Below are 26,914 nucleotides of genomic sequence, written 5' to 3'. Positions count from 1 at the left end.
CCCCTGCCTTCCCTGTGCAGCCCGCAGGACCCAGGTCATGTGATCAGGAGGAGGGGTGAGCCCCAGAGCCCTAAAAGCCTGGCCCTGGGTTGGGCCCAATACTGTTGGCCTGGTGGTGCCCGGGATTGGGGTGGGAATTGGTGGGAAGTGGGCTTCAGGAACCCCCCACAAAACCCCCTGGCATCCCCGGCCACATCACCCCACACCCTCTCAAGCTGAGGGCCCCTCCCAGGCCCTTCGTAGGTGTATGGGGCTGGGCCAGGCGGCTCTACTGGGGGAGGGAGACTGGGGCTCAGATCAGCTGAAATCAAAGCCACAGCTCTCCTCCCCGCCACACCGCACCCCTGCTGAGCACCGCGCACCTCCTCCTTTGTCACAATGTTTTTCAATCCGGTGAAGCAAACTGTCCAATTAGAGCCAGGGCCTCCGGCTTCCATCTTTGCCGACGTTTAATTAACATGCTCCTCTTGGCAGCTGCTGACAAGTTCCAGAAACAGGTTGTAAAGGGTTTTTGTCTTTACCCAGCATGGAAAATGAGGGGTGTTACATCGCGGGAACATGAATAGGTTGCATTTCGATCCCTCCTTCCCATCCCCACTGCACTAGTAAGAGGCATGCAGCCGTGTGTGTGTGTGTGTGTGTGTGTGTGTGTGTGTGTGTGAATTGCAAGGGGGCAGGGGAGAGGGTGGAGTTGGAGGCTGAGAGACCTCCTCCCTTTTCCCTCACCCCTTATTCCCAGGAGCCTTTGCTCCACAAAAGATCCAGATTCCATGTCTTATTCTCCAACTGGCACACTTTTGCCTCGCCTCTCTTCTAGCCAGTAACATACTTCACCGTGTTAATTCCTACCCATGGGTCTGTGCCCATGCTGCTTCTTTGCCATCCTTCTGGTAAACTCCTATTCAGCCTTCAGAACCCTGACCAGGTGGCCCTGCTTTGAGAAGCCAACTGGGTACACACTTTCTGTCCAGCCACACCTGTCAGAGTTCAGCATGGATTCTGAGGGTCAGGTCTGTCCCCCAGCTAGACTGTGAGACCCTGAGGCCAGGAAGTGTGTATTACTCTGCCTAGGGTGGTGGTGAGCCTGGGAGATCTATCCTCCTGAAACCTCCCCCCACTGTCCAGGGAGAAGAAGGCTGGCTTGGCAGAGAGGAAGAAGGGAAGGGATGGGGAGGAGGAGATGGGTCCAAAGAAGCCCTCCCTCCCTTCTCCCAGTCCTGCTGGAGTGCTCAGAGCAGGACCACATGGAGGGCACAAAAGGGATGCCAGATTTCTCAAGGGCTGAGTTTCTGGAGTAGCTGACGGAGGGGGCTTGAAGCAAGACCCCAGCCCAGAGCTGAGCCCTGCTGGGTGCCCCAGGCTGAAGGCAAGCTCCAGGACCCAAGTTCTGCTTCCTCAGCCTGGGATGGTTTTCCCTGTAGTGTGGGTGGTACCCTTGGATGAAGGTAAGGGCTGGGGCAGAAGCAGGTCTCTTGGGTCCTTTTCTCTCTCATACTGGCCCCATTGGAGCACTCACACCCATTTTACAAAGGACATCAAGAATGTTTATTCCCAGAGGCTGCCACCTACACAACACAGAGAAGTCTAGGGGACCCAGGGAGCATAGGAGATGCTGGCTGATGTGCAGGCAGTGGGTAGAAGAGCCTCATAGGTGGTGACTGGCAGCTAAGTTGTCTCCTAGGAGTGCTCAGGTTCACCCCCAGTCTCTAGCCCCACTCTGAGCCTGTTTTTCTCCAGTGTGGCCAAGACCCCAGGCAGAGGCAGAACTTCTGCAGCCAGAACCTGGCTTGGATGACCACTTTGTTTGTGGCTTCTCCTTCTCCATTCTTAGGCAGACCCCCTGGGATGAAGGGGAGGGAAGGGGTGGAGGCACCTTGAGGCCAAGACAGCAGGTGGAGGTGCTGCTTGCTCGCTCTTGTGTCCCTAGTTCGGTCAGCACCAGCTCCTCTGGAGCCCCGGGACAGTCTGTGGAGCCTGCGGGGAGACAGCCAAGAGCAGTGGGTCACTGCCCGGTCCTGCTGTAGCCTCTCAGGTACCATTTTCTTTTCTGGATGGGTGGACATTAAAGGCAACTGGGCATAGCCTCACCTTTCTCTTTCCTGGCACCCTAACATCCTCTCTTGCCACATCACTCAGCCTCTTGCCCCAGACCCAGCTATTTCCAAGCTCTGGCCTCCAAGGAAGTTAAATAACAATAATAAGAACAGTAACAATGACCAGCAAGGACCTCAGTTTCTCCACTTGCTAGTTGCGTGATCTTGAAGAACCAGAACTTCTCTGAGCCTTAGTTTGCTCATCTGTTAAAAAGAAGGCAGTAATTCTACCTGCCTTGTAGAGATCTTGGGAAGGTTAGATGTGAAAGCCATGAGCAAGGGCTTGGTGCATTCTGCAGAGGAGGAAAAGTGTTAGTTGATGGAAAAAAGGAGGGGAGGGTGGGTCTTGTCTGAGTTGAGCAATTGAATACAGCCAGACCTGTCAGCTACACTTTTATAGATGATGAAACCAAGGCACAGTCTCTGGGGTGAAGAGATTCTCAAAGTCACACAGCCAGCAGGCACAGTCACAAAGCCAAGTGTGCCCCCAGGTCTCCTTCCATGCCCTTGTGCCTTCACATGTTTCTGTGTCTGTCCTGGATGCATGTTGTCTGCCTCTAAGAAGCTCTCCTGCCAACCCGTGTGCCCACTGCACCTCAGGCAGGAGGGGTGGAAGCCCTCATTTCTTGATGTTTGCTTTTTGCCTCTTTGCTGGTAGCATCTGATTCTGAGAGCTGGGCCCCCACTGGGAGAACCTCCCTGTCATCCCCACAGACCAAGCCAAGCCCATGCTCACCTGCTCCTCACCTGCCCTGGGAGCCTAGGGTACCAAGGGTACTGAGGAAGCCATGGGTAGTGGGGACACCATGGGTACTGAGGGTACTGAGGGTCCTGAGGGCTTGAAGGTGGGGTCTTCAGGGATGTAGACAGTGCTGTTCCCTTCAGGCATCTGCAGAGAGAGGATGCAACTCTGAGGGCCCTGTCCTAGGCCAGGCAAGGGTGTCCCTGGTGACTAGAACCTCCTGGAGCTGCAAATGGTGTGTGGCGAGCGCCACCTTGTGATCGCCATGCGGATCACATGCCACGGAAAGCAGGGTGGTCCTTCAACACAGGTGTCCTGCCCCTACCCTATATTAGGCACTATCCTGGGTGCTGGGGCATGGCAAGGATAAGACAGGGTCCTTGCCCCATGAGGGTAATGGTGAGGCATTCCAGTGAAATGCCCAGTGACAGTAAGAGTTGTAAGTGCACACCAAAGGCTTATAACCCAGCCTGGGGGATGCTGAGAAGTTGTGCTGAACCCACTTTTAAAAGATGAGTAGGAGTAAGGGGCAGAGGCAGTAAAAGGCAGTACGGCAAGCTCTGTAAACTGCAGACAGGTCCGAAAGTGGGGTTGGGAAGGTGCAGGGAAGGCCAGAAGTGGGTAGAGAGGTAGAGTGCAGGCAGGGCAGGTCAGCCCTGCCCTTGCCTCATCTGTGGTCCTAGGGAACACTGGTCCAATCACCATCCTTTGAGAAGCCACCTCACTCCCAAGGTAAACCACTCAGGGCCTCAGGGACTGCCTGATAGTGTTCCTTCCACTGGCATGGAATTTCATTATTCCCAACCAGGTACAGCCAGCCCTCCATACCCATGGGTTTTGTATCAGCAGATTACACCTATCACAGGTTGAAAATATTCAGAAAAAGCAACAAGAAAAAATGACAATACAACAACAAAAAATAATACAAATAAAAAACGATACAGTATTTACATTGCATTAGGTATTATAAGTAATCTAGAGATTACTTAAAATATGTGGGAGGATACATGTAGGCTTATATGTAAATACTACGCCATTTTATATCAGGTACTTGAGCATCCCAGCAAGGGATCCTGCAACCAATTCCCTGAGGTTGCTGGGGGATGTCTGTACAGCTCAAGGTATATAGAGCTGAGAGGTGTGAACTTGCAATAAATTATAAAGATCCAAACAGAACCAAGAGGGAACTTCTACATGGGGGAACTGATAACATTTCTGGTTTATTTCATTAGCATAAAATCTGTGTGGTTTCTAATTGTGGTGTCTAAAATAGTTTAAGTTCTGACTTTATTAAATACAGAATAGAAATAATTATCTTGTGAAAAAAGAAAGTTTATTAGGAATGTAATAACACAGAACAATTCTTATGATAGAGCAGTAAGGAGAAAGAGATGGATACTAAATTGGGTGAATAATACAATCTCAACCATGTAAGAAAAATCTATGCACAGAAAAAAAGATAGAAAGGAAATATATCAGAAAATATTAATATTGCTTGACATAGGGTGATGGGATTTCTATTTTTCTCTATTTCCAGATTTTCTTTAATGAGCACCTAGGCATTTTTAATTAAAACATTTTAAAATAGTTAATTTAAGAGACATTCGTTATATGCATGAAGTTACCTTACAGTAGATATTAGTTAAAATTACCCTTAAAACTTCTGGTATGGTTTTAAAAATACAGAGCTAAGTGAAAGGCATTATGGGTGGCCCCTTGTCCCAGGAGCCACAGACACAGGCCAGTCCTCACCCTGTCATGAGGGGACAGTGTAGGAAGCATGAGGGGAGTCCTGTCATCCTGCATCATCCAGTGGCAGGTGGGCACCTCCAATCATTCATGGGGAGAGGCCTGCCTGAAGTCACAGAAAGCCCAGATTGTGGCATTTTAAGGAAACTGAGTTCTGTGACATTCCACCACTTTCATATCTAGAATAATGTTCCTCAAGCTGCTGAAAGTGGTGGGATGCTGCAGAACTCAGTTTCTTTCTTTCTTTCTTTCTTTCTTTCTTTTTTTTTTTTTTTTTTTGAGATGGAGTCTCGCTCTGTCATCCAGGCTGGAGTGCAGTGGCGCGATCTCAGCTCACTGCAATCTCTGCCCCCTGGGGTTCAAGTGATTCTCCTGCCTCAGCCTCCTGAGTAGCTGGGATTACAGGCAGGAGACACTGAGCCCAGCTAATTTTTTGTATTTTTAGTACAGATATGGTTTTGCCATGTTGGCCAGGCTGTTCTCGAACTCCTGACCTCAGGTGATCTGCCTGCCTTGGCCTCCCAAAGTGCTGGGATTATAGGCATGAGCCACTGCACACAGTCCTGGGAGCTTGTCACTTGCAGAGTCCCGGTCCCTACTGAATCAGAACCTCTGGGGTGGTGCCTGGGATGGTCTCCAGGTGGTTCTTATGGAGACTGAAGCTGAGAACTGCACTGTGATTCCTAACCCAGGCGGGGTGTTAGAATCCCCAAGAAAGCTTTAAAAAAATTCTAACTTCTAGACCCTACCCCAGAGCAGTTAAATCCAAGTCTCTGTGGGCTGGGGCCTGGGCTTTGGAATGCTGTCAAAACTCCCTAGGTGATTCCAGTGTGCATCTTAGCGCTGAAAACCACTGCTCAAATACAGTGGTGCTTAGACTTGTTTGTCATCAGAATCACCTGGGGGCTTGTTAAACCAGAGTGCTGGACCCACCCCCTTGTTTTGGAATCAAGATGTCTGAGGAACTTAAGACTACATTTCTCTCTCTCTCTCTCTCTCTCTCTCTCTCTCTCGCTCACTCATTCTATTGCCCAGGCTGGAGTGCAGTGGCACAATCATGGCTCACTTTAGCCTCCACCTCCTGGGCTCAAGTGATCCTCCCGCCTCAGCCTCCAGAGTAGCTGGGACTACAGACACATGCCACCACGTCTAAGTTTTCTATTATTTTTTGTAGAGAAGGGGTCTCCCTATGTTGCCCAGGCTAGTCTCAAACCGCTAGGCTCAAGCTGTCCTCCTGCTTCAGCCTTCCAGCGTAGGAATTACAGTTGTGAACTACTGCACCCGTGGGAATTTGCACTTCTAACAAGTCTGCAGATGATGCTGATGGTGCCTGGCACCATACCATGGGGACCACTGCTCTAGAATAAAGCTGACTGAGTCTTTAGGGACAAGAGTAAACTCCAGCTGCAGCCCTGACTGTAGGTTGCTTCTGTCACCCCCGCTAGAGTGTGCAGAAAGAGAGGTACACACCACCCACTCCGAGCCCTGGGGTCTAGAGGGAAGAGTCGTCAACCTCCATGAGACACAGCCTCCCCTGATGAAGAAGTAGGGTAATGCAGGCTCTGACCCCCCACCCCCGGCATCTGGGTCTGCAGGCCCCAGCCCAGCTGATGCAGGTGGAGGCGGGGAGGGAATGCAGCTGCACTCCTTCGGAGGGACAAATCAAAACTCACCTCCCAGTAGACTGCATCCTCAAAGCAGTTCTCATCTGAAGGTTGTCCCCAGAATGGTAATCTCAAAATGAGCCCTACAGAAAGTTGGAGATTACAGGATGTCAGGAAATGCCTTCCCTCTGCTCACCCCAGCCATTTCCCTCAGCTGGGAAAATCCTCCTAGGGCCCTTGGGCTGAAGTCCAAATTGTCTCAGTCCTGCAGCTAGAAGTGCAGAGATCAGGGATTCCTGGAGGCTCCAGGCTGACCTGTGCTGCACGCCCTTTGGTTCCCCACCCAGGGAGCCCCACAGCAGTCCCCCCTTCTCTGGCTCAGCCATTCCTGCTCACCCACAATGATGCCACCTATCAGGGCCATGGCCAGGGTCACCAAGAGACCATAAATCTGGAACTTTCCCTGTGTTCTTGCAGTCCAGTCCCTCTTGAAACCTTGAAAGTCAAAGGAATGGACAAGCCTGGGGTGGAGACAGGGGGCAGGTCAGGGCCCCATGGAGAAGCCAAGTAACCGCTTGCTGCCACCCCAAAAATGTGAGCGGGTACCACGGGCCCCAGCCTTCCCACCACAACATGGGGACACCAGACATACCAGTTGGCCTCTAATGGGAAGGGACAGAGTTTGGGGAGAGAGGCCCATGAAACAATTGGTCCAGAGTGGGGAAGGAAAGGGAGAAAGAGGCAGTCGGGTCCCAGAGTATGAATAGCAGGAAGAAGGGATGGGAGAAGGAAGGGGGAAGCTCCGTCCCGCCATGCCTCCTCCACATTTACCCTTCTTTTCCATAGACTTCAAGGCTGGCGGAGGCCGCTGTCACAGCACCCACGATGCCGCCTATGATGCCAGGAATGCCATGCAGATTGTTAATGCCACATGTGTCCTGGATGTGCAGCCGGGACTCCAGGAATGGCTGGAAAGGGAAGGTGGGTGCTGCTCAGGCCAGGGGCTGCATCAAGGTTGTGGGGAGGTGGGGATTCCAGAGGCCCTCAAATACACAGAGACCCAGGATTCTCTAGCCCTTAGCCCCCTTCCTAGGAACCCTCAGCTCACTGTCAGGAACACAAAGACCTCAGCATTCTCCAGCCCCCAGCTCCTTGCCTGGGACACTTACGGTCAGGTATACAAAACCCAGGGTCGAGATGATGCCACAGATGAAGCCGATGATGAGGGCGCCATAAGGCATGAGCATCATCTCAGCAGCGGTACCCACGGCCACCCCTCCTGCGAGCGTGGCATTCTGGATGTGCACCTGGGCAGGGCAGGCAGAGCAGGCAAGAACTCAGTCCTCTCCCTGGAGCACCAGGCCTGGAGGAGCTCACTCGCTGGCTGTGCAAGGGTATATCCTGGGCCCTGGGAGCCAGGGATGGCTGGGAGTTCACCTCAGCAAGCCAGGAGCATGCAGAGGACTTCAGCCCTCACCCAGGCTTGCTACAGCTGCTCCCTGTGTCTCTCTGCACACGCCACCCATCCCACCTAGCAGGTCTGGGCATTTGCCACGTGCTGGTGCACCTGCCAGTGAGCCCTGACAACAATTACACAGTTGTTTTATGTGTACCATGTATACCTGTGTGCCCAGACTAGCATGTCTGAATGTTCTTGCCAGGGATGCAAGTCCACGTCAAGTGCCTATGGGGTCTAGACATACACACGTACTGGCTGCTGCTGTCTGAACGCTAATCTGTACCGGGTGCCGTGCTGCTGGCTGTGGAGGTTAGCTCTTTCCATCTCTACAAGTCTGCAAGGTGAGGACAGTTATCTTGCAACATTTGCAGATGAGGAAACTGAGGTGAGGGGGGTTAAATGACTTGTCCAAGACCACAGAGCTAGCAAGACGCAGAAAGGTGTCTTGATCCAGGCTGTATGGCCCCAGAGTCCCTATCCTTGACCCTATTCCATGTCACTCCCTGCAGGTGGGTATGGGTACACACAGGTGTGCCAGTCTGTGTGTCTGATTCTCTTCCCCAGGTGCCTGAGTCCCCACCTCTCTGCATGGTGAGTGCCCCCAAATAATTGATACTCCTGACAATGTCTCAGCACACATATGACCATGTCAAGACGCTTGTGTCAGATTATAAGATAGGTTGGGTGCAGTGGCTCATGCCTGTAATCATAGCACTTTGGGAGGCTGAGATGGGTGGATCATTTGAGGTCAGGAATTTGAGACCAGCCTGACCAGTATGGTGAAACCCCATCTCTACTAAAAATACAAAAATTAGCTAAATTATCTGGGCGTGGTGGCCTGAGCCTGTAGTCTCAGCTAGTTGGGAAACTAAGACAGGAGAATTGCTTAAACCCGGGAGGCAGAGGTTGCGGTGAGCTTAGATAGCGCCACTGTACTCCAGCCTGGGTGACAGGGCAAGACTCCATCTCAAAAAAAAAAAAAAAAAAAAAAAAATTATAAGGTAAAGAATGTCCTTGCTCTGGATGCTGCTGAAAACTGGCCATGTTCTCAAAACAAATCATTTCTCCCCCAGCCTCATCTGCAAGATGGGTGTGATGATCCCCTCAGAGCTGTTGGCAGGACATGGTGATCAGCGCCCTCCAGGCCCAGGCAGTCAGAGCCACACCCCCAGTGCCCTCATGCTCACCATGTCCAGCTTGCCCTTCTTGTGCAGGGCACTGGATACTGCCACCGAGGTAAGCACACAGGCTGCCAAGGAGCAGTAGGTGTTGATGGCGGCTCGGTGCTGGCTGTCCCCATGGTAGGATATGGCTGAGTTGAAGCTGGGCCAGTACATCCAAAGGAAGAGTGTGCCTGGTCAGACCAGACAGGCCCGATGGGCCCGGGAGGAGAGGCATTAGATAGAGCCCCACAGCTCAGGCAGGCATCCTGTCCTTTAGCTCTAGAGGTGACCCCACACCCAGCTGTTTCCACCTCTGCAGCTTTAGTCATGCAGAGGCTCTTCCTGGAAGGCCCTCCCTGCCTTCCTCACCCCCCACTTAGCCTTCCACACCACTCCAGGAAGTCTACCCTGACCCCCATTTCTGGGCTAAATGCCCGCACCCTGTTCCCACAGCGCCAGGAGGGAGAATCTTTTCTCCACTGTAGGGAGATCCTCCAGGTGGCACTGCTGTCTATTCCACTACACTGTGAGGAGCTCCTGGAGGGCAGGGCTGGGTTTTGAGAGACCAGAATGGGTGTGGTCAGTGTCTTCTCTGGAATGAATGGACACAGAAGTGGAAATGCACATCTTGCCCTAGCCCAGGGGATGGAGTGAGCAGCTCCTGGTTACCACTGTGTCTGCCTTGGGGCATTCTAGGGGAAATACAGGATGAGTGACCAACTTCTTTCAGCTCCATGGGGAAGAGGGACAGACATATGGGATTCTAGAAGTATCTACAGGCAAACTCTGTCTGCCCTTCCCCCAAAGAGAACTGGCAGCCACCCACCATACCATGTGGGGATCAGGTCTGATCATGGTGGCCTTCACCCATCATGGCCGCCTTCACCCATCATGGTGGCCTTCGGTTATCATGGCAGTTCTCACCAATCATGGCAAAGAGGTCCGACTGGTACGCAGAACTCTGTCTCTCCTTGCTCTGCTCTAGGTTGCGTCGGTAGAGGATCCGGGTCACTGTGAGCCCAAAGTAGGCGCCAAAAGTGTGGATGGTCATGGAGCCCCCTGCATCCTTCACCTGGGGTGCAAGGGACTTGTCAGACTCTGGCACCTTCTCTCCTTCCCTCCTCATAGCCGTCCCTATCCTGCCACACACACACACCCAGAGCTCCAGCCTTCTCGGACTCTTCAGGGTGCAGCATGGAGCCTGGGGACCTCTCAGACCAATCGGCTGGTAATGGGGAGAAGGTAGGGATTCCCATCAGCAAAATGCCAGGGTGTCCTCACCCAGCAGATTTGGTTGTTCCCAGATGGGGAAACCCAGGCCTGGAGAGGGACTTGCTCATACCACTGGAGGAGGTAAGGCAGAGGCAGAACTGAGGGAAATGCCCTACCTGCTTTGTCACCCACTGGTTTCCACCTCTGTGCCTCTCATTTGACAAGCTCTGCATTTATACCACCTGCTAGTGCCGTAGCAGGGCTGCTATCAGGATTCATGCAGGCGACTTGCCCCTGGCGAGGGCCTGGCGCTTAACAGGTGCCCGATTAATGTTGGTCCCACTCACACTCACCTCCCCTTCTCTTTAACCTCCTCCTTCCTGCCCACTCAGAACTAATCTCAGATGAATAGAATCACAGACTCACTCCTTCACTTTAGACCGGGGAAATCTAGCCAGAGAGGTAAGTGTGTCATCCAAGGTCATAGAGCTGGTTGTGACAGCGCTGGGATTCTCAACTCCCAGCCTAGTAGATGCCTCTACTAGCTGTGTGACTTTAGGTGAGCCCCTTAATGTCTCTGAGACTCAGCTTTCTCATCTATAAAATGGGGGTAAGCCAGGCACAGTGGTGGCTCATACCTGTAATCCCAGCATTTTGGGAGGCCAAGGCGGGCGGATCACTTGAGGTCAGGAGTTCGAGACCAGCCCGGCCAACATGGCAAAACCCCGTCTCTACTAAAAATACAAAAATCAGCTGAGCATGGTGGTGTGCACCAGTAATCCCAGATACTCGGGAGGCCAAGGCATGAGAATCGCTTGGACCCGGGAGGCAGAGGTTGCAGTGAGCTGAGATTATGCCACTGCACTCCAGAGCGAGACTCTATCTCGGGAACAAAAAAAAAAAAGAGAGGGTATGCATACTGAGATTCAGTAATGCAAAGGACTGAGAGATGACCCTTGGAGGCAAAGGGAACAGCAAGTGCAAAGGCCTTGAGGTGGGACCAAGCTTTGTGCCCGAAGAGCAGACAGCAAGCTATGACAAAGCACGGGAAGATGGGGAGAGAGTAGACAATAAGATGGGGAGAGAATAGACAATATGTGGAGAGAAAAGTTGGTGCCAGAACAGGAAGGGCCTTATAACAAGTTTGGATTTTCTCCTGAATGAAATGTTAAAACTACTGAGAGATTTTCACTGAGTGAATGGTCTTCTATGCATTATTCATTTATTTGTTTATTTATTTTTTTGAGACGGAGTTTTGCTCTTGTTGCCCAGGCTGGAGTGCAATGGCGTGATCTCGGCTCACCACAACCTCTGCCTCCTGGATTCAGGTGATTCTCCTGCCTCAGCCTCCTGAGTAGCTGGGATTACAGGCAGGCGCCACCACACCCAGCTAATTTTTGTGTTTTAAGTAGAGACAGGGTTTCCCCATGTTGGCCAGGCTGGTCTTGAACTCCTGACCTCAGGCAATCTGCCCGCCTTGGCCTCCCAAAGTGCTGAGATTACAGGTGTGAGCCACCGTGCTTGGCCTAATTTTGTATTTTTAGTAGAGACAGGGTTTCTCCATGTTGGTCAGGCTGGTCTCGAACTCTCGACCTCAGGTGATCTGCCTGCCTCAGCCTCCCAAAATGCTGGGATTACAGGCATGAGCCACAGTGCCTGGCTTCTTCTCTATGCATTATTTATAGGCCACTCTGGCTGCTGGAGATGATTTTCCTTAGAGGAAAGGAAGGCAAGAATGCAGCCAGGGAGATGAGTCAGGAGGAAGAGATATGGTAGCTTGGACTAATCTGGTAGCTGAAAAAAATTACAAAATGAATGACTGAATTTAGGGTGACCCAAATCACCCCCTGCCAAGGAGGGGGAGTTCCAGATAGAGTCCAAATATAGAAGAGGAGGGTGCTAAGAAAAGGGTGCAGTTTCTACATGAGTTCCCCTACTGTCCAAAAGCACCAAGGAGGCTTCTGAGATAGAGTCAAAGGTCTAAGGTGCCTCTTATCTGAGCCACTGAATTGACCTCCCCCAGGGAGCAGCTGTCATGGCCCATGTGAATGGCAGCTCTGGTGCAGGGTCGTACACACCATGGCCACCTTGGCCATTCACCTGGGATCCTGCCCTACAGATTTGCCCCCTCAGCACACTGGATGCCTTTTCTTGGCAGAGCAATCTGGAAATGTGGTATTTGTGCAAGAGTATGTGCAGGAATATCCTATTCATTCCATCTGATGTTGAGAAAGAAAGGAGGGGGATAAAAACAACATTCAGGGAAGCCCTGCTCTGCTCAGGTGCTGGATTGACCTGCTAGGTGGACTATGGTACCTGTCTGGTAGATATCATTACTCCCACTTTAGAGATGAGAAAACTGAGTGACGTTCAGGAGGTTGAGTGACTCGCCAGGCTGGCATGTCTCCCTAGCTGTATATTTCTCCATACCCTGTCCCCCAAAGCATCCCCACCACCTTATTATCCCCATTCTGAGCCCTGCTCACCTTTAGCAGGTTAAGGAGAATGAACTCATTCACAGCGAAGAGGGTCACTTGGAAGAAAGTCATGATGAGCAGCTGAATGGGGCTGACTTTACCCAGAACTGCCCCAAAGGCCACGCAGACAGAGGCCACGCAGAAGTCAGCATTGATGAGACTGTGGGGAGACAGGCCAGTGGAGAAGCTGGGGCAACAGCAAAAAGTGGCACTGGAAGCCCTGGACTTTGGTCCATATATGGATTTTGGCTTGTGGCTTAACCTTTCTGAGCCTCAGTTTCATCATCTACACTAATGGGCACTTAACATTTACAGCTACTCCAAGAATGAAAAGAAACCACACATGAGACAAGACCAGTACAGCAGCACACACTAGATGCCCCCCTCCCATGCAGCCCTATCTCAGGCCCCTACTGCTTGCAGACAGCTTGGGCTCAGGGTGCCATGTAGTCTCGCTGCTATTGTTGAACATGCCCCATATTTTGGGGTCCTGCCCTGCCCTGTAGCTTCTACCTGCTTTTCCAGAACCTCCTCTTACTGTCTCCTCTTTCAGGAAGCCTTCCTGTTTCCTCCAACCAGATGTACCTCTTCTGCTGGTGACCAGGGCCTTGCTTGAGTTTGAACTGTTGGGACCTTTCCTTTACCTTACCCATGAGAGAGGATCTGTGTCCAGGGAAGAAACAGAGGGACTTCCCTGCAGGAAGGAGGGAGCTGGGGTGGTACTGGATGGAAGGAGGGAGCAGGAAGGCCAGCAGGGAGGATGGAGGCAAAGGGGCAGGTACATAGGTCCTGCTCAAGCCTAGACCCTGAGCACCCTGCCAGCCCAGCGGAGGGCTGATGAAGAGGCAGACAGCTGAGTGGACATTGTGTAGACCCTGGTTCTATCCATATGCCCACTTTGCCCAAGCCTGGCCTCCTTGTCCCCTGCCAGCAGCAAAGCTGTCCTCTGGATTACAAGGCAAGACCCTCAGTGTGGCTGTTAGGCTGGGAGGGTTGCTGATGGGGTGGGTGTAGGGATAAAAGGGGCTACTTCCTCAAGACTGTCACATCTAGAGGGGACTCCCTTCCCTTTCCATGCTCAGGGCTGTGTGTGTGAGAGAGAGAATGGGGTGAGGAGCAAGAATGAAACTAATTGTAGGGCCAGTTAGTGGAATGGGGGTGGGGTCCCTCCCAGTCCCTCCCAATACAGAGTGTTCACTGAACTGTCCACTCCACTATTGCCTCATTCACCACTGTGTCCCCAGGGCCTAGTAGGGCCTGGCTAAATGAGTGATGGCAGTTCCTAAGTGCTAGGCTCTGGGGTATCTACTAAGTACTATATATGCTCCCCTGTGCCATCCTTGAGCCATACAAGACAGGCACTGTCATTAGCCACATCATTCAGATGGGACATGGAGAATTAGGGAGGCTAAGTTATTTGCCCAAGATCCCATAACTGCAGCTGGAAGATCATCTTGATAGAAGTGACCGTTAGAAACGAGAGAGAGAGGCCGGGCACCGGTGGCTCAGGCCTGTAATCTCAACACTTTGGGAGGCCAGAGCGGGTGGACCACGAGGTCAGGAGTTCAAGGCCATCCTGGCCAACATGGTGAAACCCCATCTCTACTAAAAATACAAAAATTAGCCAGGCTTGGTGGCAGGCGCCTGTAATCCTAGCTACTCAGGAGGCTGACAATTGCTTGAACCTGGGAGGTGGAGGTTGCAGCGAGCCAAGATCATGCCACTGCATTCCAGCCTGGGAGATAGAGTGAGATTCAATCTCAAAAACAAAAAACAAAACAAAACAAAAAAACGAGGAGAGAGAGAACAGAAAGGCCCATCCCTTGGGCTATCAGCATCTCGGAGATGGAGATCCAGATGCCACATATCTCAGGAGGGCTGAGGAGGCTTGGGCAGGGCTGGCAGAGGGGCACTTTCTACAGTGACAGGTGGAACTTGGAAGACTCTTCAGCAGGGACAGGACAGAAGCCGGCGGGGGTGGGGGGTCCACATCTCTGGATCCACAAGGTCAGGTCTGGGGCTACATGCTCATCCCAGCCTTGGGCACCAGAAATCAGCTCCAAGTCAGGTGCTGAAAAATCAGTCTCCTGAGAGCCAATTTGTCCAAACTCAGATTTTTCAAGTGACCAACTTGCTGAACAGCTTGTTCACCACAAACCTGTTAACTCACGGTTTGTAATAATTCCCTTTGAATTTTTTTTTTTTTTTAGATTAAAAACATTCATTTAGCCATAGCTATTTTGCTGTGGTGGCCAATGATATATATTACAGGTGTTTTTATACTTTGGATCTATGGTTTTGGGAATGATAATTCTTGTGCATTTTGAACTTCAGGGTGATATGATATGTGTGTCAAGGGTCTTATACACAAAAAGACTCATTTATTGGTTCCAACGCTTATACAGTCAACTACCTTTCCTGTTTCTCTTAATTCATGGGTTAATTAGTTGGCTTAGACGAAGTAATTTTTTGCAAATATTTGACACATGTCCTAGATTTCAGACACCTGGCCTATCAGAACTGGTTGGTATCCTAAAATCAACAGCAGGGATTTGCCCTTTAAAGGTGGTTTATACCAGTTCGCCTCTACCCCCTTTCTGTGGACAGTTTATGAGTGAGCTAATGAATGTTCATTTTCACACACCAATGATTACTTTTCTCAGATTAAATTTTTTTTTCTTGAAGGATGGAAGAATGGAGGAAAACAATTTTTTTTTCTTTAGCCAACCTTGTCATATGTCTACAGAAATAAAAGTCTGCCTAAACTGGACTTAAAGAAGAACCTCCAATAAACTAAAACTTGGTTAAAGCGGGAAAAATCTCCCAAAGGCTCTTGGTTAGGACCTGAGCAACAGAAATTGCTATAGGTTTCATAAGTTGCCATGGGATAGAGAGTTTGATAAAGGAGTCATTCAGTGAGCTGACCACTTTGTCCATTGATTTTTTGGCAAGTTGGCTTTGGGTGAATTTATTTTATAATCTGTTGGTGGTGTTGTGGGTTGGGGAGGTGTGTTGAGGCTTGGAGGAGGTCACTGCAGAACAGAGGGAGGGGCTGAGTAACCTGACAAGAAGGGGCTGGTGGTGCTCATCAGGCCAAGTCATCATAGAGAAGTCATGAGAAGGACGGAGCTGAGAAGTGACGGTAGGGTGCTCCACCCTTGGAGGCTGAGGCAGGGGGAGGGGGGCTTCAGCCCTAACACTCCACACCCACACCTGTCTCACAGCTGTTTCCAGCACCTGCTCCCTGGGGTGGGTGGGGCGGTGAGGCAAGGCAGGAGGAGAGGTACTTCCATTTGGCTAGAGTCCCCATTCGGTGTTCCCTTCACAAAGAGCCTTAGAGGCTGGCGCAGACATCCCAGCTCTCTCACCAGAGTCCCGTGGGCTGCGGTCTCTCAGGACACAGGGCTGGGCGATTTTGATGTGCGGGGCCCGGCTGCGCCCGGCCGGACCCTGCCCCCAGAGGAAAGTCTAGCCTCAAGTCCCTGCAGCTTTTGTCGTAGGAGAAGGGAGACCCTCCTATGACACCTGGACGACTCCCACCCTGGAGAGTCGCTGATCAGGAAGCGAAGTAAGTCTGTGTGTGTGTGTGTGTGTGTGTGTGTGTGTGTGTGTGTGTGTGTCTCGCAAGCCCAGTGTGGCCCGAAGGAGGAGTTGCCCTCCAGCCCCAAGCCCCGGCCCCCGCCCCGCCAATGAACACGCCCTCCTCCCCGCAGGCTCACCTGCCCAGCCCCACCCCTCCCAGTCTGCCCCGCCTCCGGGGCCGACCCACGCTCACTTCTCCACTCCCACGACGATGTAGCGGTCTTCTAAGAAGTGGAACCAGCCCTGCATGAGCAGCGCCCACTGGATGCCGAAGGCCGCCAGCAGGAAGTTGAAGCCGACGGCGCTGAAGCCGTAGCGCTGCAGGAAGGTCATGAGGAAGCCGAAGCCCACGAAGACCATCACGTGCACGTCCTGGAAGCCTGCAGGGACAGTACAGCCCGGGACTCGGTGGTCTAGCAAAGGTTCATCCCAGCCCTGGGTTGTACCAGGAGGGCCAGGGCAGCGCCTCAGTCTTCCCCGCCACTGGCCCGTCTCCCTGCTCCACCATCCTAGCCCCGTTTCCCCATCCCTACATCTGAACCCTGGGGCTGGGCGCGGTAACGCTGCTGGCAGAGCCTCCAGTCCCTTCATAAGGGCCTCTCTAGAAAGGGAGGCGCTGGGAGGGACCTTAGCCTATTTAAACCACTGGGCTGTAGTGCCAAGAGATTCCCAAGCACCCTCCTTGAGAGATGGCAGTTCCTTGGTTCTACCCCCCTCCCTCCTCCCAGCTCTGCTGGCCCAGGCTGGAGGTGGCAGCTGGGCATCGGAATTTGGGGCCAGGTGTGGGTTACACGCAGGGTCTAAGGTCTATAGCCCAGACCATCTGAGGCTGTGATGCCCTGCCCTCTCCACCACAATCCTGTTCCTTTGCTATGGAGAATCAATGCTCATCTGGCCAAGGAGTAGCCTGGACAGGCCAAGCACATCAGTTATGCTGATCACATCCCCACATCCCACCACCGACTCCAGCAGATACACATCCCCGCATCACTGAGACTTGAATTTGGACCCCAGTTACTCCATCTCCTGGGTGGATGACTCTGGGAAAGTTAAGTGTTTTAACTTAGGGCTTGGCACCTGCTTCTGTAATGCTTATATCACAGATGTTGCAGGGATTAAACGCAGATGTGTATGTAAAGAAGCATCTAGCACAGTGTCTACCCCATACTAGGTGATCCAAATGGGCAGATGTCATTGTTTATTTTCACTCAGGCATGGCCTAATTCTGAGTTCTGACGCAAATCTTCTCCACCTCACAATGTGGCCTTGGCAAGCCACTTCTCTTCTCAGAGCCTCGGTTTTCTCAACGACCAAACTAAAGGGATGTATTAGGATGATCTTAACTGCCCTATTGGCACTTACGTTGTATGGTTCTAAACTCCAAGAAAATAAAAGACAAAGAGCTTTGAGAAGCAAAGAGAATTGCAGAAGCATAACACACTAATAGGAACTGCAGATGTCACAGGACACAGGAGCCAGATGGAAGGGCTCCCACTGGCCAAATCTGGGACAGTTTGAGCACCAAAGTAATTATATGTTATAATGAATTAAAACCATTTAAAAAGGAACTCATGAGATCATACTGATAATAAGTTGGTAAACACATAAATGAGGTAGCAGATAGGGCTCTTGTCTACAGCAGAACGCTGAGGCTACGCTGGTAAATGTGGAAAAAGTGTTAGAGTTGGAAAATCATCATTTTCATGGTAAAGATTCAATCAGTGGATGGTAAATGCAGGTGGGAATTTTGATTATGCACAAGACATTTGCATTGTCTTAAAGGGTTTCCTTATAGACTGCTTATTAGTTGCAGAGGAAGAAAACAACAGTAATTATACTGGGCAACATATTGACTGGGTGATCAAAATTAATATCACCCATGCCTCCACATGTGATACCCTGAAAAGGACCTATCCCCTATGTGGGATTCTAGCTGAGACTGCAGAACCCAATCTCATCATGAGAAAACATCAAACACAAAATGAGGAACATGCTATTAAAAAGGGGTAAGGCTGTATTCTTGAAAAGTATCAGTCATAAAAGACCTTCAAAATGTTCCAGATTAAAAGACATGACAAAAGTTATTAAAGTCAATACCTTACTCTAGACTGGATTATGTATTTGGTGGGGCTGGGAGGGTTGGGGGAGTGCTATAAAGGTCATTATTGGGTCCATTGAGAAAATCAGATATAAACAGATGAAGATATTGTATTAATCAGATATAAACAGATGAAGATGTTGCATTAATGGAAATTTATGAAGTTGATTACTATGGTTATGGAAGAGAATATCCCTATTCTTAGGAAATATACTGGAGTAGTTTAAGGTAGAGGGCCATGATGTATGCGATTGACCCTCAAATGGTCCAGAAAAACAAAGCACACATGTGTATGTGTGAGTATGTGTATGTGTGCGTGCATATATGTAGAGAAAGAGTGAGCAAATAGCTGAGTCTGAGTATACAGTATTCTTTTATTGTTGTTGAGACATAGTCTCATTTTGTTGCCCTGGCTGGAGTGCAGTGGCGCAATCTCAGCTCACCAAAACCTCTGCCTCCTGGGGTTCGAGCGATCCTCCCACCTCAGCCTCTGCAGCAGCTGGGATTACAGGCATGTGCCACCACACCCAGCTAATTTTTTTTTTTTTTTTGAATTTTTAGTAGAGACAGGGTTTTGCTATGTGGGCCAGGCTGGTCTCAAACTCTAGGTCTCAAGTGATCTGCTCATCTTGGGCTCCCAGAGTGCTGGAATTACAGACGTGAACCACTGCACCCGGCCAGAGTGTAGCCTTCTTTGTGCTATTTCTGTTTGAGCATCTTTTTGTAAATTTGGAATTATTTCCAAATAAAAAGTCAAAAGGAAAAGAGACTTCAGGGCCCTGACTGGCCTGTCCCAGCCCCGCCCACCTGTCTCCCTCACCTACCTGCCTCCCCGGGGATCTCTACCTCCCTACATCTTCACCTCCCCTTGGTGCTCCAGCTGCTCTGGCCCTCCTTCTGCTTCTCAGTCCCACACTCTAGGGTCTTTGCCTATGCTGTTCCCACCACCTGGGATGCTGTTCCTGCAGAATGGCCAGATCTCAGCAAATTGTCACCTCATTAGAGAGGCCTTCCTGACCACCCATTTAAGATAGGTTCTCTCCCTATGGCACCCTGTTTTCTTTCCTAGGTTCTCTTCCTTATGACATCCTTTTTTCTTTTCTTTTCTTTTTTTTTTTTTTTTTGAGACGGAGTCTCGCTCTGTCGCCCAGGCTGGAGTGCAGTGGCGCGATCTCGGCTCACTGCAAGCTCCGCCTCCCGGGTTTACGCCATTCTCCTGCCTCAGCCTCCTGAGTAGCTGGGACTACAGGCGCCCGCCATCTCACCCGGCTAGTTTTTTGTATTTTTTAGTAGAGACGGGGTTTCACCATGTAGACCAGGATGGTCTTGATCTCGTGACCTCGTGATCCACCCGTCTCGGCCTCCCAAAGTGCTGGGATTACAGGCTTGAGCCACCGCGCCCGGCCGACATCCTTTTTTCTTTCACGGTTCTTGTTATAATTTGAAGTTACGCATTTGTTTGTCTATCCCACTCCATTAAAAGACTCCAAGAAGGCAGAGCCATGCCTGTGCCAAGGTCGACTCTCAGTTAATAGCTATGGATGAATGAATGATTGTTATTGTCTCAGAAGCGCCCAGGTGTGCCAGCTGAGCAGTGGTCCAGGAGCTCAGGTGGGATTTCACAGGAGGGGCTGCAGCCCCCCTCCAGTCCAATGCCTCCCACCAGGAGGGCTGACAGGTTCTGGTGCCCACTGTAGCCTGGCCAAGGTTGCAGGAGCATTGCTTACGGCACAGCTGCCTGGACCTTGCCTGCCCTCATCTGTTTCCCCTCCAGGCTTCCCTGAGGCTCAGGCCAAGACCACAGACCCCTCAGCTATCAGCTACCTGGAGGCGGCTTAGGGAGCTTGGCACACTGAAGGGCAGGGGTACAAGCCAGTGTGGGAGAGGTGTGGGTCCTGCCCCAGGGTGGTGCTCTGAGCTTCCCTCTGAGTTTAGCATTGGTGCTGAGTTTACATGAACAAACACACCTCAGCTTAGGTTTCTCAATGTGTGCAGCTGATTTCATGTATGATCGTGTTGCAGGGTTTATCACATTTCTAACTGTTGTGGAAGAAATTGAGCTGATGCATGTGAAACACCATAAATGGTATTATGGTTATTCTGGGAAGAACTGATGGGTGACAGACTGGAAGAGAGGTGTAAAAGAGAGGGAGTTGACAAATTCAGATGACAATTCCAGAAGCAGGGAGGGGAGTTGGCAGGATGACAGGATGGCAGTGCTGTTGACAAACACAAGGCAATGGCAAGAGGTTGCTGTGTGGGAGGGAGGTGCTGGGTCTGGCCTGGCCGTGGGGAATTTCAGATGACCACGGGGGTGAGGGCTGGGCTGTGGGCGGGGGGTGAGGGGAGAAATGGAGCCTGGCCATGGGGGCTTGGAGCTGGGGTCTGAGATTGGGCAGGCCTGCAAATAGAGCTGTGAGTTGCAATGTGGGTATGAAGGGAGAGAAAGACACAAGCTGAGAACAGGCTGTGCCTTGAAGCTAGCAGAGAAGACAAGGAAGGCGCTGGCAGGGAGTTGGGAGGAGCCACTGGGGAAAGACAGCATCACTGCAAGTGGGGTCCTTTCGAGGAGAGGAGTATCAGTTGCCTGGTGGTATAGAGGGGCCATGCTGGCAGGGGCGAAGCTGAAGAGGACCAAGGGAGCCACTGCTGTAGGGGAAGGTGTGTGTGGTTTCAGGGCTGCCTTGGCTTCTGTGTGGCCTGAGAGCAGGAGCAGAGAGCCCTCGCTTTCCTGGTCCATCCTCTCTGCCTGTCCCCTCTCACCCTGCTCTTCTCCCTGCTCTGGTGGGTGCCCTGTCTCTCCTTTTCACCCTGTCTCGGGGTGTCTCTTTTTTTCTCTTCCCTCCATCAGGAACACAGACACCCACTTCCTTCTCCCTGGGCACCTCCCCGATTTGTCCTCTTGCTTCCCATCTCTTTATCTGTCCAACTGGTCTTAATTCAGCAACGAAATGTACCCATTTAGTAATTTCTGTTTCATGAAGTTTGGTGCTACCTAAAATGATTTTTAGGCTGGGCGTGGTGGCTCATGACTGTAATCCCAGCACTTTGGGAGGCCGAGGTGGGTGGATCACTTAAGGTCAGGAGTTTGAGACCAGCCTGGCCAACATGGGGAAACCCCATCTCTGCTAAAAATACAAAAATTAGCTGGGCATGGTGGTGCACGCCTGCAATCCCAGCGACTCGAGAGGCAGAGGCTGGAGAATCACTGGAACCAGGGAGGCGGAGGTTGCAGTGAGTTGAGATTGTGCCATTGCACTCCAGCCTGGGCAACAGAGTGAGACTTCGTCTCAAAAAAATAAAAAAAAATTAAAAAAAGATTTTTAATAGTGACGATTTGAGGGTCCAAACTATATGGACCTTCAGCACAACAGGACAGAACCTCTCAGATCTACAAGTTCTTTGTCAGTCAAATGGGAGATAGTAACAGCCCCTGGACAGTGCTCACTGCAGAGCTTTGTAGCACACATGTAATGGGATAACCCAATCAAAGCCTTGTGCGAAGGCAGCTGGCTCTTTAGCAATTGCCCCATAATATTAGTTATTATTTCTCTTTTTCTCTTTCAAGACTGACAAGGTTGCATTGGGTTGGCAACTTGCTGAGAGTCAACAAAAGTTGACCCTCAGTCTCCCTCCCCAGCTTTGGTGACTCCAGCTGTCCTGCCCAGAACTGTCTTCCTCAACCTGGAAGGCCCTGATGGGGCGGGGCTGGCACTCTGGCCTCCAGGGGGCACTAGTACCCAGCTGTTCTCCCTCTTCCCTTAATCCCAGCCCCCAGCCCCATTCTAGCTCCTGTTGCTTCCCTCTGTAGATGAGTCCCCCACCAAGATGGCTGAGTCTAGGGGATCATTAGGGTCCCACACTAATGGGCCTCTGCAGCCCTCTCCTCTGCGGCATCAGCACAGGAAGGACGGTGCCCTCCAGAGGCTGGGTGCCGTCCCCGTCCCATTCATAGCCCAGCCTAACTGTTTTGTTTGAGACCTACTGGCCAGTTCCCTAATTCCCCCAAGACTCCGTGCCCACTTCTTCCACATCAACACTGCAAAATCTCCTGGGGAGATGGTCAGGGGCAGGAATGCCACAGAAGACCCTGGAAAGCAGGTAAGCCCTGGGGCAGGGGGGCTTGGCTCTGACCCTGTCTGTGCCACTGGCTGGCTGAGAGTGTCCAGCACCTCTTGAACCTTCATTACTTCCATCATAAAATGGAAATTATAAATGCCCCACCTGACAGGGCAGGCAAAAAGCATTTTGTGATTGGGAAGTGCACAAAATAATTTAAATCCTATAATAGTTCCAACTAATATTCAGGGAGACGTGTCTCCACCATGTTTCTAACAAGGTGCTGATACTTAACCACCTTAATGGAAGGAGCACTTACTCCCTTCTGGGGAACTCAGTGGCAGCATTTACTGTCTTCTCTCTTTATGCCAGGAGATGAGTGCCCTAACAGTCACCTGTCATCTTGACTCTTCTTAGACATCCTGTACTTTAAATAACATTTCCACCTTAACATGGGCACGCTGAGGCTCGCTGTGGTGAGGTAGTTGGCTCCTCCATGCAGTGATGCACCCGAATAGGATCCGTTTAATTCTAAAGTTCCACTGCCTCCTGCCTGTGGGTAAGCTCATCCTTTATCAACCGGAGCCTGCTTTGGCCTCATGACACAGTCCTTCCGGTGTTTGAAACCAGAGCTTCCTCCGCCCTGGGTCATCTCCCAAAATGTGTCCCACTCCCTCCTTGGTCTTCCAGGGAGCTTCTGGAGTCCAGGCCCTGGTGGCTCCTCCTTGGGCCAGCCTCCCTGAAGCCACTGCCTTCAGTGATTCACCCAGACCCTGGATCACCAGCCCATAGGGAAGCTGCATGTTCAGCAACCACAGCCACTGCCCGCATCACGGGCCTCCAAGGGCACTGCCAGGGTGAGTCCCCAACTGGCTCCATGCCTGCTGCCTGCTGTGGGGCCCATGCCTAGGGAGCTATCCTCAGGCCAAGCCAACTGGAGCTGGACTCCTCTGGACACTGGAGATGGCCAGCAGGCTTCACTAATCCCCTGAGTAGAAACGAGGCTCACACAGTTGCTGATGGCCTGGATCCAGGAACAGGGAGGGCACCTCGAGGCCTGCCCTCACCCCAATCCCCTAGGAATCACCTCGCTGCCCAGGAACCCAGGCTTGGGGACTCACATGGGCCAGGAAGCCTTGTGCCCTCTAACTCCTAACCACAGCCACCGTGAGTGGAGGGGGGAAAGGAGGAAGGTTGAGAATAGGAAGGAGAGTGGGTCAGGAGTATGGGCTTAGACCCCAGGGCTGCTCCTCTTACTCCCTGGTTTCGCAGCAAGACACTTTTCCTCTCTGGCCTTAGTTTTCTCATCTGTAGAATGGGGGTCGTCACAGTGCCTCCCTCACAGGTCGTGGTGATGATTAAAGGAGAGAATACATGTGCGGTTGGAGGGGTGGCCACTACTTCTTGCCAAGATTCTTTCCCTATATCCCTCTCCTCTGTTGCTTCCTGCTCCAGTGGCCAAAAGCTCCCCAGGAGAACTAGCAGGGGAAACTCAAGGCCCTCCTTGATGCTGGGGCTCTCCCCCTCTTAGCATCCTTACCCCATCCCTTTCACAAACCCTACTCTTGGGCCACACAGAACCACTCCCCCTCCTCACAACACCACCCCCTTTCAGTGGCCCCCTTGGTTGCTCGGCTTCTCCCCTCCTTGCCATCCTCCACTTCCCAGGAAGCCATCACAGATCCCTTCTGCTCAGAGCACTTGGTCCCACTGAGCCCTGGGCACCACGGTGCCCCTCTCTGCTTCCAAAAAGTCTGGGAACAGAGACCCAGGATATTCAACTTATTTATCCAGAGTGACCACAGCCCTGGTTTGCCGGAACAGTCATGGCTTATCCCTGGGTCCTCGCAAATTACTACCAGCACCACCTTCACTCTCAAAGGTGTCCTCTGATGATGATAAATTATATGATCACACTACAGATAAGCACTTGTTGTATGAATACGTGAAGGTGGGGTGTGAAAGGTGGGTGGGTGAGTGTGGTGGGAGGATAAGAGCTGCGGAGATGTAAGGACTGTACCTCCCCACTGGTGAGGTTCTGCAGCTCCTATTACAGAGTTTCTCTCTCTCTCTCTCTCTCTTTTTTTTTTTTGAAAGGGAGAGAGATAGAGATTCATTCTGCCACCTAGGCTGGAGTGCAGTGGTGCTGTCATAACTCACTGTAGCCTCAAACTCCTGAGCTCAAGCGATCCTCCCACCTCGGCCTCCCAGAGTGTGCTGGGAATACAGGTGTGAGCCACCGCACCCAGCCTATTTAAGGTCTTGAGGTCCTCCACTCCCCAGACACATTGAGCACCTGTGAATGCCTGTGGGAGGCCTTGCCCCTTATGCTCTGGGGTCAGGTGGGAAGCAAGAGCAGGAGTGGGGGAGAAGAACAGGCAAAGGAGGGTCTCAAGCTTGCCTGCCTCACTGTTTGCTGGGAAGTCCCCCGCTGAGGAGAGGAAAGGTGGACAGTGTGAACAGTGGATTTGGAGCCTGAATTCCAAGGCTGCAGCTGTCAAGATATCTTTTTAAAAACATCCCTAAATGGAGCCCAGGAGAAACTGTGATCTCCCCAGCAGGGGGCGCACCCCTTGTCTGTTACTTCCCTTCTAGGCATCATGTAAGTATTAATGCAGCCCATGATAGCCCTAACTTTTTGGCAGCCACTTAATATGGCTGGCTCCCACCAAGCCTGCAGCCCCCCAAACTCAGTATTTTTCTCATGCAGGCTGCCATTCTGAAAATGTGCAGTTGTTTTCTTGGAGACAGAGAATCCCCTGTCGCCGAGAATGTCTAAGGTGTGGAGGGAACACCAGTTGATATAGGCGGATGCTGGAGAGGGGCTTTAGGGTCCCTTCCAAAGCTAACAGTCAATGACTACATGAACACCACCAGCTAGAATAATTGTCATTGACTGATGGCGGATGGAGTGGAAAATCAGAAAGTACAAGGACATTCTGATTTCGGGAAGAGCCCTGGGCTGGGAGTCCAGAGGTCGGGCAGCTCAGAGTGACCTTGGGCTAGCTCTCCCTGCTCCTGAGTCCTAGGACACCTGTGTTTGGTGCTCTTGTAGCAATTGCTCCATTATGAAGAGAGGATCCCACACCAACTCTGTGCCAGAACTTTACCTGCACTGCCTCGCCACAGCCTCACCCCAACCCCTGTGAGGGAGGCCCTACCACTGTTTTCATTCTGTAGATGAGGAAATTAAGGTTTAGGAAGGTTGGCATTTGCCTGAGGCCACCCACCTGGTTTACGGCAAGAGCCACAAAAGCACGAGAGAAAGAGAGGTATGTGATTGCAGGGTAGTGCTCTTCACCGCAGTACTGCTGACACCAGAAAATTCAGGGGTGCTTGTTTTCCCTCTCCAGACTAAAAGGGGGTAGGTGTCCTGGCCTCCTGGCCAACCAGTGGTCCCACAACACCTCTGCCCACAGCAGGGCTGGCCGGCCATCGAACCATCCCTGGGGCCCTTGACATGGAACCTACCCGCTTATTCGGAGTGAGCGCTCCTCTGGACAAGGGAGCCAGGTCACCCCCTGGTTGGTAATGGAGCGAGAAGACTCGGGTCTTTTTAGGATACCAAGCAGGGCTCTCTGACAGGGATGTTGGGGGCCTCTGACGGCTGGGAGGGCGGTCAAATAAAAACCTTATCCCGGGGTTTTCCCTACTAGTTTTTCACGGGGAAAAGGAGTTTGTGCACATCTGACAATTTCCCACGCACGCCCTGCAGAAGCTGGCGAGATGGGGAGTCCGCGGCTGCAGGGCAGATCCCCTCCTCTGCCCTGCGCTGGGCCGAGCCCTTGGCCAGGTGGGGACCGGCGCGGATATGCCTCCACTGGGCCTGCAGGCGGCAGGACTTACTTGGGTAGCGATAGTAGAATTCGTTCTCCATCTCGCTCAAGTTCTTGTGCTTCCTCTCTGTCCACCAGTGGGCGTCGGCATCGAAGTCGTAGCGCACGAACACCCCGAAGAGAATCACCATAGCCACCTGCAGGAGCAGGCAGGTGAGCGGCAGCCGCCAGCGGAGGTTGGTGTTCCAGGCCATGTTGCAGGGGTGCCTGGCCGGGCGGGCAGCGGGCAGTTCGGACGCTGGGAGGCCGGCGGGGCTTTTGAGACCCGGGCAAGGGGGCGGGGCGGCCACGTGGGGCACGGAGCAGCTGACTTGGGCACCGCCCGCGCGCTCGCCCAACTGGCAGGGGCCCAACCCAAGCCGAGGGTCCCAAAAGATTCCACGCGTTGGGCTGGGGGACAGCGGCAGGAGTAGAGGCCGATAAGGCAGTGGGCAGGAGGATAAGGGTGCCCCAACTTCTATGTCTCCGGTTGATACTGGGGCCTTTCTCCTTTTGTTCTGCTGAACAGGGAAACGGATATCATTGGCCTCCAAACGAGATCAGAAGGAATTCCCAGACCTAAGTCGTCATCATCATCATCATCATCATCATCTGTATCATCATCATCATCATCATCTGTATCATCATCTGTCCTTTCTTTTTCTGATTATGAAATTCATACAGGGCACATGAAAAACAAGGAATGTTTGGGACACTGTCACACAACAGAGCGGCCTGGGGAGACATCTGTGATGTGCTAACCCAGACTTGACCCTGGAACAGAAAGACGATGTTAATGGGAAAACTGGTAAAATCCAAATAAAGCCTGAAAATTAGTTAATAGTGATGTTCCCACGTTGT

General features: G+C 51.8%; 1 protein-coding gene and 1 long non-coding RNA gene across 4 annotated transcripts; one reads left to right on the top strand and one right to left on the bottom strand.

Annotated features, from left to right (window-relative positions):
* Window positions 1-1,521: 1,521 nt before the first annotated feature.
* RHCG (Rh family C glycoprotein) lies at window positions 1,522-26,332 on the bottom strand. Of its 3 annotated transcripts, none has more exons than XM_033189056.1 (11): window positions 26,085-26,332; window positions 16,275-16,461; window positions 12,509-12,659; window positions 9,735-9,882; window positions 8,835-9,001; window positions 7,358-7,495; window positions 7,020-7,156; window positions 6,585-6,709; window positions 6,258-6,331; window positions 2,830-2,982; window positions 1,522-1,974 (listed from the first exon to the last, which is right to left on the bottom strand). In XM_033189056.1, exons 1-10 carry the CDS (start codon window positions 26,266-26,268, stop codon window positions 2,854-2,856), a joined length of 1,440 nt encoding a protein of 479 aa, XP_033044947.1. In that variant the 5' UTR covers window positions 26,269-26,332; the 3' UTR covers window positions 1,522-1,974; window positions 2,830-2,853. The 3 variants fall into 3 exon arrangements, with proteins under 3 accessions (XP_033044947.1, XP_033044949.1, XP_033044948.1); XM_033189058.1 differs by having other exon boundaries at window positions 2,841-2,982; XM_033189057.1 differs by lacking the exon at window positions 1,522-1,974 and adding an exon at window positions 2,010-2,386.
* On the top strand, window positions 22,859-26,896 carry LOC117070234. Its single transcript, XR_004431833.1, has 3 exons — window positions 22,859-23,095; window positions 26,153-26,250; window positions 26,583-26,896. It is a non-coding gene; the product is annotated as an uncharacterized LOC117070234 (long non-coding RNA).
* Window positions 26,897-26,914: the final 18 nt, after the last annotated feature.

Source organism: Trachypithecus francoisi, unplaced genomic scaffold (genome assembly GCF_009764315.1).
Source record: "Trachypithecus francoisi isolate TF-2019V2 unplaced genomic scaffold, Tfra_2.0 Lachesis_group3, whole genome shotgun sequence".
NCBI lineage: Eukaryota > Metazoa > Chordata > Mammalia > Primates > Cercopithecidae > Trachypithecus > Trachypithecus francoisi.
This window is presented reverse-complemented; position numbering and strand designations above follow the sequence as displayed.

Coding starts and splice junctions, on each gene's coding strand:
- RHCG (XM_033189056.1), bottom strand. CDS start 26,268: ATGGCCTGGAACACCAACCTCCGCTGGCGGCTGCCGCTCACCTGCCTG. Junction 9,883..12,508: donor TTCTCCTTAACCTGCTAAAG/GTGAGCAGGGCT, acceptor CTTGCACCCCAG/GTGAAGGATGCAGGGGGCTC. Junction 7,496..8,834: donor AGAAGGGCAAGCTGGACATG/GTGAGCATGAGG, acceptor TGCCCTGCCCAG/GTGCACATCCAGAATGCCAC.